Source organism: Hylaeus volcanicus, chromosome 6, assembly GCF_026283585.1.
Source record: "Hylaeus volcanicus isolate JK05 chromosome 6, UHH_iyHylVolc1.0_haploid, whole genome shotgun sequence".
NCBI classification, from domain to species: Eukaryota; Metazoa; Arthropoda; class Insecta; order Hymenoptera; family Colletidae; genus Hylaeus; species Hylaeus volcanicus.
In genome coordinates this window covers 21633508-21646727 of record NC_071981.1, presented here as the reverse complement: position 1 = coordinate 21646727, position 13220 = coordinate 21633508, and the positions used below count along the sequence as shown (strand labels likewise).

Here is a 13220-nt window from a genome sequence, read left to right as displayed (position 1 = left end):
ATTTGTCGACTATTGGACATCGTATATATTGTATAAATAAATTGTAACGATCATCCATATAGACTCATTATAACGAAGATCCAGATCACTATAATAGTTGAGGATTCAGAAGGTTGGTAATCGAACCTAACGACTAGTAAATATTTGTACTTAAACTACAGTTATAAATTATTGAATATACAGTCACAGTATTATTTTCTGTTAATGTAAACCAACATTGATTTATCGTTCTCCCCTTGAGGCTATATATTCGCATTTAATTAATCGTACTACAAATTTCATCGTGGCTGTACAAATGCAGCAGTGAAACAAACCACAATATAACTCGTGGTTTGGTGTCCTAGCGTATATATCGAATAGTCCTTTCGCGCGAAGCTCCGTGCAGACCATCGCATGACGCCACAGGTTTAAAATATAAATTTCCCGCAGCAAGGAATGCGTTTGAGGCCAAACACTGCGCTTACTCATCCATCGATTGCGGGAAACGAAGAAAGAAGAGAAGTTGGATTCGTGCCAGGCCGCCAGAAGGCTCGCGCATGCGCGCAAAGCCGCAGCTGATCAGTTGCTCGCGGCAGCGATAATGTCCGGTGTGTTTTTGCTATTGTCTTGACGAATTACGGTATCGCGAGCGAACAAAGTTTTCGTCGAGGAGTCGAAGCATCGCGGAGTGGGCCAAGAGCATTGCCTCGACAAGTATTTACGTTGTTCTTCGTAAATGGGCACGGCTTACGCGATCCTAACCTAACTCACGCAGCGGCTGGGTAAATACGTGGTGACGTGACGTTTGAGATTAGTCAACGCGGACCGAACTTCGTTTTGTACCTCGAGAACAGACCGTCCGTGTTTTGTCGCGAACTGGTTGCGCGCCCGATATCTCGAATTATGGCCGACGTAAATTCTCAGTGAAACGTCAACGATAAAACGCAGGAAATTTTTGATCAATTCGGACATAAAGTGTCCGACGACCGGAAGGGGAACCATTGGGACGAAATTATCGGACGGCTTCGATCGACGATCGTTTTCCTCGCTGTTCACCGGTTACCATTTCCGAGGTAAATACAACCGCTCCGGCATTTTTGTTGTTCGATTACGAGACTGCACGAGTGACACGTTTCCTCTGTCACGTTTCGAAGTAATTAATTATTCCTTTATTCGCGTGCATACGTGACGTTTCGCAGGCTTCGTTTTGTCGTTGGTTGTGTACAGAAACAAAGTCACGCGATCAGATTTTTTTTTCAACTGTTTGGTAGGGTTAACGAGAATGTTACAGAAAGGAGGTTTTCGAACAATGGGAATCGAATGACGAATACAACGTAAATGTTTATACTCTTGGAGAGTGGTTTTGACGATAAGGAACGTTCGTCCGTCGCGATTGTTTTGTTCGGTGACACTGACTCCATTGCATCAGCCGGACACCTCGTATTATTTTGTTTTTGATTAATGGAACTATGTGCAGTGGGTGTAGAATGTATTCTATGTGTAGAATATCGTTGTTTATAAAAAAGAAGATAATAAATTACAATTTCACATAGTTTTTTTTTGGAAATTCATCGATGTACGAATACTTTCTACACTTTCAAAATATTTCGGAAAAAATTGTAACGTGTCCCACGAGTCGCTCTGTACGCGGTGGTATGAGCTAATCGCGCGTAACAGACGTGTTTGTTTCGACAAATTCCACACAACAGTAGCGGTTTAGATAAGATTATACAGACAGGCTGTTGCTGCAGGTGACTCATGTATGTATCGAGAGACGTTCGATTGTGTCGAATCTGCATCATCCACTCGATACACGAGTCCGCTGGTACAATGTTACGCTAATCTAAACAGTGCATAATTAAGTAAAAGAACATTTTCTCACGATCGAAATAAAATTTCTACGACCTGTTAAATCGTTGAAAAAAAAAAATGTAATATAGATTAACATTGCACAATGTTGCGAAATTATCTTACCTCGTACACGTTCACTGATAAAACAAGTCGGACGAGTGTCCACGCTGTTACTTCGTTACATCGCATTAACTGACCAGACGAATAACTATTCATTTTATGCATCGACAAGTAATATACCTTGCTAATGTTCGATCTTATTTGTTCAGCAGAGGAAAATGAATATCCAGACGCCTTACTTGGACGCCATTCAGGGTATACCCGGCGCGACACCCGGCGAAAAGTACAAATGGATAGCGAAAGTGGTGAAGGAACGATTGGCGGAGTGCAACAGTCTCGAAGGAATCATCGAATCAGAAAAAATCCCGCAGTTACTCATGCCCCTGGTGCAAGCACAGGCTGCCCAGATGCTGATCAAGAAGGACCCAAAGAACATGAGCATCTACACCGCCATCGCCGAGGCTCTGAAATCCGAGGACGCGACAATAGTAAACAAAGCCTTGCAAGCCTCGAGCTTCTTCGACGGAACCAACAAGACCATCACCAACGTCCGATACTTCTTCGACCACTTATTCCCCTACGTTACCCTGAACACTAGATTGCGCATTATAAAGACCCTAGCCATCCGTCTGGCGCCAAAGGAGTCCGCCCTCGCCGAGGAATTCTTCATCGCGGTCGCAGGCTCTTACGGTCTCGAGCAAGCGTTGCCTCTGCTACCAGCCTGCAGCGAGACCTTCATGTACAACACGATCGTAGAAAGGAAGATCGTTCTCAGTCGCAAGCTCTTGGACACCATCTTCCACAAGAACCCCGACTTCGTGGTACGATATTTAAGATTGAGCAAGCCAAACCCAGACCGTAACACCAGGAACCTCCACCCAGTGAACATTCACGGGTGCGGAGACTTCTTGGGTGCGCTGGTAAAGAAACGCCTGAAATCGTTCGTCGAGCTGTACGAGATGCACGAGAAATCTCCACCGGCTGTTCGTCTCAGCAACAAGGCCGCGGAGGCTCTCCTGAAGAACGGCAAGGAGTACTTTCGACAAAAACCAAAGCTGTATATTAAATTGGTGCCGTTGAAACTGGTCAGCGCGAAGCTCATAGAGTCCGTTTACTGGAAGTTGTTCCCATGCAGCGTCTTGGACTTCGACGCGGACAAGATGTTGGATTATTTACAGTACTATCCGAGCGAGAAGAAGCTCGACCTATTCCTGAACTCGTATCGCCGGGTATACGGGAGAAATATCCTCGACGATTGGGAGAGGGTGACGTTCCAGTTGATGAGGATGTTGCCCGCCGAGGATCGAATCAGACAAGCGAGGATCAAGCTGGAGAAGGGGGACAACACGGCTAGCAGGATGGATTATAAGCATTGCTGGAGGTGTTACCTGCCTACCAAGGAATCGCTAACAATTATCAAGGAGGAGATAGCGAAGACCTCGGAGATGGAGTGCAGGGCGGCCCTGATCTGCCAAATGATCTACTCCTGCAGAGTAAACAAGGACGACGACGCTTTGTTGGACGTGTTAACGTACACCAGGGACAGACACAAAAACGAACAACCGTGGTTCCTGATGAAAGTGTTCGAGTGCTTGTTGAGCCTCTACGATCTTCCCCATATGAGCAGCAATCACTGGACGGTTCTCATGGACGTCATCATGCGAGCTGTGGTGAAGAAGGAGCTGACATCTATGAACATAACCGGGATTAGGATGATCGAGGCAGCTATTCACTACAGGATCATCTACGACCAACCTATAGATCAGCTCATCAGCGTGCTCGTAGACGTGAAAAGCTCGCGATCCACTGGACACTGGAATATTCTCAGAAAGTACCCTGAATACGAGAGAATGTGCCTCGACGCCTGCCTTGATGTATTCTCGAAATCCTACAACTCCAACGAGCCTCCCTGGAAGAACAGAGATGGAATAATCTACGACCTCTGCAGCTCCATCTACGAGTTCAACGAGCACCACGTGAACCACAGCCAGAGCCACAAGCACAACGCTCGGATAGAACGGATGTCCGTGAACAACTATCCCTGGTTGGTGAAGGAGATCGAGAGGATAATGCAAGGGAACGACGAGACTGCCTCCTATCTAACCGGCAGTTTTCGATTCTTGCTGAAAAAGCACGAGAAGGAACTCTGCAAGCGTTTCTGCGCGGAGGAGAAGACTGCGAGCATCGCCGACATCGAGTCAGGAGAGGCTCTCGCCTTGCTGAAGAAGCACCCCGAAAGCATTCTGTCCAAGTGGAAGGAGTATCTCGACGAGTGCCAGGAACATTGGTACTGCGTGGGCCGGCAACGTTTCGTGAGATCCACGCGCTGGTACAACGACATCCCCATGAAGTTCGTCGAGCAGTGTCTTCAGGATTTAACGAAGAGAAAGAAGGGGATGGCTTTGAAGGTCCTGGCTGTCCTCGTACACGGCGAAACGTTCACAAAGATCATCGAGCCGTTGATCCCCGAAGAGAAGACGATCGATGTTCACCACGAGGACGCTCAGAGTGATTATCTCCTCGTGCATGACGCCATCTCCGGCATCAAATTCGCGAATCCCCCGGTACCGTTGACGCTTATAGGCAAACTATGCGCCGGTGACTACTTGTCGAGCGCTCTGCTAGCTCTGACAAACGTCTGCAGGAGGACCTCGCTGATGACAGTCACGAACTTCGCAAAGATGTTGACCAGCCAGAGGGTGTCCGTTCGAAAACACGGAATCAGGTTGATGCACATGGTAGCGTCGCGCGACCAGCTGCACGACTTTCTCCTCTCGCAATGGAAAACCGAAGAGCACTACTCCATTCGAGAAGTTCTATTTAATAAAGCTAATGACTTGTTTCGGGAAGAACCCGGACCAGCCACGTGGGCGTTGCTGAGTCAAATGATATCCACCTTCACGGCGAAGGACGTGGACGCTATGCCCACCGTGATCAAGGCAATTTCTAAGATACCCGATGACTATCTCGAGGACTTCGTCAAGCTCGTGCTAAAGACCATCGACAACTTCGCGGAAGCTGGAGTTCCTCAAGAGACTGTCACAAAGAACATCAACTCCTTGCTGCAAAGCATCAACGAGGCCATATGCAATCTTCTACCTGAAGAGTTCATCGAGCAACTCCTACGAAGATTTCTTTTTCATCCCGAACAGGACATCTCTGGGCCCACGGGAACGTTCGTGCTCGTCGCGTTCCTGCTACCAGCCAAGGATAAACTGTACTCTCGAATGACGATCTTCTCCAACGTCTTCGTCGAAGCGGTAAAGAACCGTTGGAACGTACCGCACCCTAAAAAATCGCACTTTTTCCCCGTGAATCACGCCGTTCAGGAAATCATTACCGAACTAGTTTGTTTCGCCATGCACGTGCACGTGGATCCGCGACTGATCGACGAGACGATGAAGATGTTCCTCAGCGTCCTCACGCCGCAGACTGACGCCACCTCTTACTTGTTGATGGTGTTCGCGAAGGAACAAATGTCCGTGAAAACGCCCAAGGAGTTCGGAGCTAAGTTGGGCCAAAAGTTGCCCGAATTGATCGCCATTTTCTCGCCACTGTTCCTCTTCTTTGTATCCGACACGCTTTGGAACTTCCTCCTGTCGAATCCTTTCAAAGATTACGAGTCGGAGGACAGTAATTTGGGGATTATCGAAGGACTCGCGGAGACTGGATCGATCGAGGCTACGTTGATGGCGGTTAAATTGTTAACTCCTGTTAATTCTAAGGACTACGTGACCAGGTACGACCAGTTGGTAAGGAAGTTCACCTCGTGCGAGCATCCGGCGATCAGGAGTCTTATGTGTAATATTCTTAACAAAACCGGGTACGATGACTCGCCCGATGTATGAATTAGGTTCGCGAACGAATTCGTTGAACGGAACAATCGATCGATGGGTGCAGCGTACTTTTAATGTGCATCCGAGCAACCGTGATGAATGGTTGGTATTTTTTATTTTAAGAGGAGGAGTAACCATGAGAAACGGAGCTATATTCGACATTTTCTTTTTCAAAGACGATTTACTTAATGGATCGTCTGTTTGCTGGCGTTTGTTATACGTGTATCGAATAATAAAAATATAATTTTTATTCGGATTCTTTTAGGTAAAGTAGCGATGCTGGAACCATTGCGCGCCAAGTCTTTTTCGAACGACTGTCTGATAGGTTTGGTTAGATTTGAAATAAAATACCGAGCGTTTTATAAGCAATTTCAAATTGTAGAAAATGAAAATGCCTGGTTTTTTATTCGAGGTTTAATCATACCCGAGAACCCTGATCGTTTCGTAATGGTTTCATTAAATAATATCTAACTAATAATTACTCTTTCATTACTCGATACGCGTGTAATAAACTCCAGGAAACAAATGTTCCATTAAGTAAATTGTTTTCGAAAAGAAAATTGTCAAATACAGCTATGATTTCCATATGGGATGACCCCCATCCTTTATGCTAAAAGACTCGATGAAAAACAGACGATACCGCAATTTATTTTGTCGTCGAACGTATTTTTCTACTGAGCGCAAAACGTTTGTCGCACACTTAAACATACTATTTAATGTTATTACGATATGTACATATATTGCATTGCGAAGCGATATGTGGATTTGATACACACGATGGAACAAGATTGTTTCTCTACAACATTTTTTGTATGTATACATTTGGAATTTATTAAAAGCCGAAGTTCATGGCGAGCAAAATGTTATCGTTATTGTGTTTAATCCTTTATCGAGAGGTTTTAAGGCACTCACGTGATCCATCGAATCCTGTGATGAAATTTGGGCATGGCGTGTAGACCGTTGTTCCAGCTGGGGTGTTTGGCCAGCAAGACCATCCGTCGAACGTGATTGGACAGTAGGGCTCTAGAAAGAAACGAAGATCCATCGTGAAATGCTTGCTCGAACCGGATACTTTTCACTTTCAGTTGTTCGCTTTCTGATTAATTCAAATTTCTTTTGTTTTTGTTTAAACGTTATTTTTATTTCATTCGATTGTACGTTTACAATCACGTACAGTTACGTACTCTGCATGGTAACAGTTTACTATTTCGATGTTTAAAACTCAACTGCAGCTACTATTTCAAGTAACTTAAATAAATTTATGGAAATTTACAGCTTGTTGACCGTTAAACACTCTTTATTCGTGTATATGTGATTTATTGTATTCGCTACGTCATCGAATATCACGTATCTTCGTGAGTTTTATCAGGCTCGTAAAATGTTCAGAATTCATCTCTAGCATGTCCGTGATTGTAAGAAAGTAATATCCGGTGTTCTTTTCATTGAAATGTCTCGAGACTACCGTCGCCTGACGTATGCACTGATTCTTTCCTTTCTCCGCTGTCACGCGGGCTTAATTAAAATAGCAATGTCCCTTTGTCCTGAGAACGACTGTGGTGGACACTTCCGAATCGCGCCTCAGGGCTCGACTTAATTCGAGATAGTCGACTGCAATAAAGGTCGGTTCGGAGGACAAATTGGAGAATTCTTCCACGAAGATTCACGATGGTAATGAAAACAGTCTCCTGTAATATTCTGGTTACGCACGGAATGCTACTTTCGCTGCATTTACGTTGCGAAGAAAATTTTCCTTCTTTTTTAGTGGTAGATGTACTTTCGCAGAATATTATAATGCTTTCGGAAAATTTTTAGTTAATTCCTTCAACGTAAATTCTCGAAACAAGCATACAACGTGCACGAAGTATCCCCCTTCTCTCCCTTGGTAATACGAGTTTCATTGAAACCATTTGGTGGTACACGCCGAATGCAACGAAATGTAACAATATACATGTCCGACGCATGTATCCGCGAATTCCCTCATAATGCACGAATTAATTGTTACGTGTTCGATACGAAACGACAAATCTCTCGGTGAATATTACATGTCGACAAACGGAGATGTGCTCGACGATCACTTCAGGTAAACATTCCCATGTTGCGAGATAAATTTTTTGCGACATATCTTAAATAGAGACGCTCTCCGACTCCTTGTTATCGCGGAAAATATCGGATCGAACGAGAGTAACGACAGAATCGGTGTCTATGGGCATGCTATACGGTTTCTGATCGATATTTCCTTTTATATAAAATCCACTTGACATATTTTCATTAAAGCTAAATAGGAAGTTAAAATTGCTCGACGAGAAACCCTTTAAAAATCTGAAAACTCCGAATACGGACTATAGAAGCAATCCTGAATACGTAGAATCTCTGCTAGTATCAGTATAATAATTCCTCATTGCTACTTTTTAAAAGTTGATAACGTTATCAGTCAGTGAATCATCACTGCGACCCTCATACTTTTATGAGGATTTCTGTCAAATCCTCGTTGATAAAAAAGAAATTTAACGTATTATTACTTTTTACGGTTGATAAGATTTTTTGGCTAATGAGCAATACAATGCTGAATTACAATGCTTTGTGTCCTTTTTACATACCATAAAAACAAACCTACCGTTTTCTTCCAGGCAATTATAACGTGACAAAAGTTTTACCTTCGTGAACGATAATTTTGTCCTCGTAATCAGTTTTAATTATACGTGAACTTCGTAAATAGTAAATCAAAATAAATCATATAGTAAACTATCGATATGATTTAAATAAATCATATAGTAAACATGAACTATTTTCTTTAGCATTACAATTTTTTATTATTTTACCAAGTAAACTCGATTAGCTCGTATATTCACCTCGGTAAGTATCAAATCGTACGATGGCGTGTTAGGTGCCCGGAAATGGGCGACAGGACTTTCGTCGAGAAATTAAAGAAATTGATTTCGAAGGCGTCAGATGATAATGAAAATTAATCTGGATAGGACTCGTGAATTTTGTGAGGTTACAAAAAAAAAAAAAAGGACAAGTGTTAAATTATGTAATCTTCGAGTAATTTCGAGACAAAATTTGAACTCTGTAGAAATTTTGATGAGTTGATAGAATTTTAGAGTGATCGGATCCTATTCTTCGCAGAACACAAAAACACGCGAGTGTTTATATCGCATTGCGGTCTTACGGGTACCCAGGAAGCGATCTACTTTGGAGTTCCCGTAATAGGGATACCAGAAACCAGAAACAGTGTGGATCCTGAATGATAAGTCGATGGAACTGCTTGCACAGGCGAGATAAGCGCTTGCAATGGCTGCGGACCAGCGACACGGTCTTAACGATAAGGACGCTTTTAACTCGATTAACGAGCCAAGTTCGAACGGCGTATAATTGATCACGGGACCGCGTTTAATTGTATTAAAAATGCGTAAACGTTTTGACAAGTTCTCGAGAACTTATTAAAGTTTCACGTCAGTCGGCGAACTTGATGCCGTAATTCTGTTAGCCCGAGTCGGTGTGTACCATAGTAAGTACTTCCGCGGCGCTACAGCTCCTTCCACTTGAAATAAAGGGTTCTCCAAAATGGAAAACTCATCGTTCGTGTTTATTTTTGTAATCACGATTTCATTGAAGATTGAACGTTCGGATTAATTATTATTATTATTTCCAGTGCGAACTACATTTCCAGCAGAAGAAGTAAAAAAACAAGTTCTCGGTAATCGAGAAAAGAAAATCTCTCTTTTTCAGGCGCGTCTTGTTGATAACAAATTGTTGTTATTTTGTCACCTGAATCATTTTCCAAGGATCCCTTACTCGTAAACACGAAACGATCCAGAAACGAACATTCATCACGAAAATGACACGTTTAATTTCAGACTTTTCAGACAGCAGTTTTTACCTTTCACGAAGTTAGGTCACCGTAGAAGAAAGAACATGATTCCGCGTTACGTTCAAGTGCGAGAAGAGTGTGTGCGCTGTACGTAAGAAAATATTCCGTGAGAAATTGCACTTCCCAAGGTACAGGTCCTGAAGACAGTTCCAACATCCAACATTTCCAGCATTGGAGTGAATGCTGCTAAATGTTACTCGCTCGAAGTCGCATAACCAGGTGGTTGTATATTATATTTTTACACAGCAATAAGGATGCAATGTAAATAGGTAATTACAAATTTGTTTGAGAACTTGTACAAGAGGAAATTGAGTCCTTATCCTTCGAAGAGAAACATGTGTCGAAGAAATTTCTATACTTCCAACATTTTCTTATTATAATTGCATGGATAGACAAGATCTCAATGTACTATGCTGCTTTGAAAAGATGGTTTCTGAGGTATCCATAAGTGGAAAAGGAGCACCGCAGCTACATATATTGGCTCGAGACCAATGGTCGACGTCTTTATGCACTTGTCACGAAGCCTGCTGTTATATCATTCGATGTGTGAACACGTTCCACTGGCCACCGACAGAGGTCATACTAATTCCTGTTTGGTTTTTGTTTGTGTGTTTTTATAATGCTTGTTTTTACATGCTAACTTCATTCCCCCATATGTATTGTACTTTTCTGATACTTTTTCTTACAAGACCCTCTTTCTTCTTGCCTTATCATCTTATTTTTTCCATTACTTTTATGTTACGCAATAAAGGTTTAAACAAAAAAATAAAGAATCCTAATCGGGACTTATAAGTCCCGTGAGTAAATAAAGAGTTAAGTAACTGATACAGTGAGGCTACACAGCATTGATCATGACCATGACTCGATTACCGGGTCACATAGCTCGGGTGGATAGAATGAACCCGAGCATTGCACGTAGGCCTATTATGTCATTTGTTGTTCAATGAATAATGGTACGTGCTTACGTAACAGATCTAACATAACAAAACGATGTTTTAAATTGGCTATCGATCAAACAGTAGTTGTTAGGGTCCGCCAGGAAAATTATAGTGATAATCGCCCGGGTTTAACTTATCTAGCGATCGCTGCGCTGCTTTTATTTACTTTAAAAATTAAATGACTTTCTTGCGATGGTTTTTCTTTATGTTAATCTATGTGTTTTATGTGTTTTCCCATTTCGAAAGATAGACGTGAATTTTAGAATGCAAAGGTATGGAGAATTTCATAAGGATTTCAAAAGCGTAAGCTCGAAATTTATTAATTAGATATGTTTTAAGATAATGGAAATTCTGCGACGTTACCAATTTCTTTTATTTCATTTTTGTGAGGTAAGGGAGCCAGTGGAGGACACTTTGCCCCGAGTAAATCGTCCTCGAGTAAAATGATAATTAGGAAAATACCAAAGCGACAAAGATGTGGGGATTCGAAGGCATTCAGATCGAAGAGATTAATAGAATCTCCTCGTCTCCAGTTTTATGGATTGATCTGGTACATAAGATGAGCTCGGGACACGGAGACACCAGTGGCCATTGCTATATCCTCTACTTGAGTTATGTCGAGACTTTATGGCCCATCCCATCAGCTATGCCTCCTTTACGAGCTCTTTTCAGCGCAAAACTGCGTTCACCACGTTTTTCGATCGGCTCTGGAGAGGCTCCACAGTTTACAAGGAAACTCTACAGTTTTATCGTCACGCATCCAATTACACCAAGAATAAACGAATTAAAAATCTGCATTTAAAAAGAAGCCTCGATCCAATTTATTCCATATTCATTAATAATCTAGTGAATTCATCGGTTAAGTAATATAGCGACTAGAAGGTAAGTATCACTGGCAGTCAACGTATTTAAATGTACGTATATCTAAATATACACAGTCAGCGTAAGAAGTATTCGTACAGCAATCAATTTAAAATAGATGGTTCCTGTACGAATACGTATCACACTGACTGCATTCAATTATTTTTAGGATCTTTATAGTATATGTGTATACAAATAAATAACATCTCAACAAGTTATGTAACATAGCTATCATTTATTACATTAATTATGTACGTATTTGGATAACAGAGCACTCAGTTTCTATGGCTCATTATACTCGAGAATACATGTATTAAATAATAATTCAAATATCTTTTATACAAGGAAGATCATTTTCATAGAATACATTTAATAATTACTCGCGCAGATATTTCGATACACTTACTGCAGCGTCATTTATTCCTATACCATTTATTATTTTATTTATTTTTGCTTGCCACAATTAGAGATTAATTTAATTTTCGCAACTATGTTTACAAAAGTTCAACAGAGATACGAACCAATATGATACGTGACTATGGTAAAAATGTGAACGCTACGCATGTTCCAGTGACTCGAGCCTTTCAGCTTCACGTGTCACCGATATCGGCGTGACAAGGCAGTCAACGCTTTACGAGCTTGCGTAACTCGAGTCACGTACCATTGATGATCGCTTTATCTTCAAAATACAACGTCATCCCATGAACTTTAAGTGTCTTTATGAAATTTTTTTCTTGGAATTAGTTCAAACGCGACGCGATCCAGACGAAATCAGATTAATTTACTAAAAATGGCACGAGTGTACTTGTGACCTGTGCATGATAAATTTTTCACGAACAACACGCTAAATAACACGTTATTTTAATCTACCAATGTAATCCGAAATCATACTGAATCTTGTGCAACATCTAACGCACGTTCCATGTCTCTAAAAATAGGATGAATGTGCCTAAATCGTCCAGTGGTTTCATTTCGGGGTCGGTAAAAACTGCATCCATGCTGGCAGTAAAAAGTGTCCCCATTACTCAACCACGTTATGCGACACGAAGTTTCCTGGGCTTCGTTTAATTCGCATGAATATATTCGAAATTCTATGTACGATGTTAGCTACGCCCTCGAAATAATTTCTTGGGAAATAAAATACAGCAACCGTAAAAGTTTACTTTTAATATTTCTTCACTTTTGCCTAAAAATCCAAACAGCAATCGACGCAAAGAGCGAGGAGAATACTTCTTCCGAAAAGTACAATCCAGAAACATAGCTTAAACGTGATTTGAATCCACGGACCCGAATTTTGGAGGAAAATTGATAATTCGATCGCTAAAATACTCGTGGCCGAAGCGTCATCTGCTCCACCGGTAAATTATTTAACAATTCGTTGCTTTTAAGACTACTTATGCTACTCCCCAGAAGCGGTTAATATCGTTATGTCGATGGCGAGAGTGGAAACGTTAGCTACGAATGTTTCGAGGTTCTCCTCTTGTTCGCGATATACCCTGTTCAGTCATCGCGACTAACGGCGACAGTGAATTATCGATATCGTCATAGAGAATTTAAATCGAGTGGAAAGGGAAGAAACCGCTACGATGACGATCAAGGAAACGACTGAGGTGTGATAGCGTAACGTTAGAAGTAAAAAATCTATTTATATCTACCTTTGGCTTATCTGCAGATACTGTCTTTGAAGATTGAGTTCATGTTCCCGATATTTTTCAAGATCAATACTTTGCTAGAAGGTTTCATGAAAAACGGCGTGTCGCAATTGCATTTTGCAAGACCAGTAAAAACGGAATTACTTGTATCGTGTACCCCGCTTTAAGCATC

At 41.8% G+C, this 13220-nt stretch overlaps 2 protein-coding genes across 18 annotated transcripts in view; one reads left to right on the top strand and one right to left on the bottom strand.

Moving 5' to 3' along the window:
• Positions 1-13220, bottom strand: part of LOC128878272 (calcitonin gene-related peptide type 1 receptor-like) — a 113879-nt gene that overhangs the window by 30136 nt on the left and 70523 nt on the right. For 13 of the 16 annotated variants that reach the window (XM_054126340.1, XM_054126335.1, XM_054126348.1 and 10 more), the window contains one exon: positions 6639-6749. The exons of 2 other annotated variants lie outside the window; for them this stretch is intronic. In XM_054126340.1, the coding sequence (XP_053982315.1) occupies positions 6639-6749 (111 nt within the window). Of the gene's footprint in view, positions 1-6638; positions 6750-13051; positions 13199-13220 lie in introns of those variants that run through there. One more of the 16 variants, XM_054126352.1, reaches the window with a different exon arrangement.
• LOC128878267 (uncharacterized) lies at positions 516-6604 on the top strand. 2 transcript variants are annotated; one of them, XM_054126326.1, is made up of 2 exons: positions 516-1052; positions 2103-6604. In XM_054126326.1, exon 2 carries the CDS (start codon positions 2109-2111, stop codon positions 5736-5738), a length of 3630 nt encoding a protein of 1209 aa, XP_053982301.1. In that variant the 5' UTR covers positions 516-1052; positions 2103-2108; the 3' UTR covers positions 5739-6604. The 2 variants fall into 2 exon arrangements, with proteins under 2 accessions (XP_053982301.1, XP_053982299.1); XM_054126324.1 differs by having other exon boundaries at positions 2100-6604.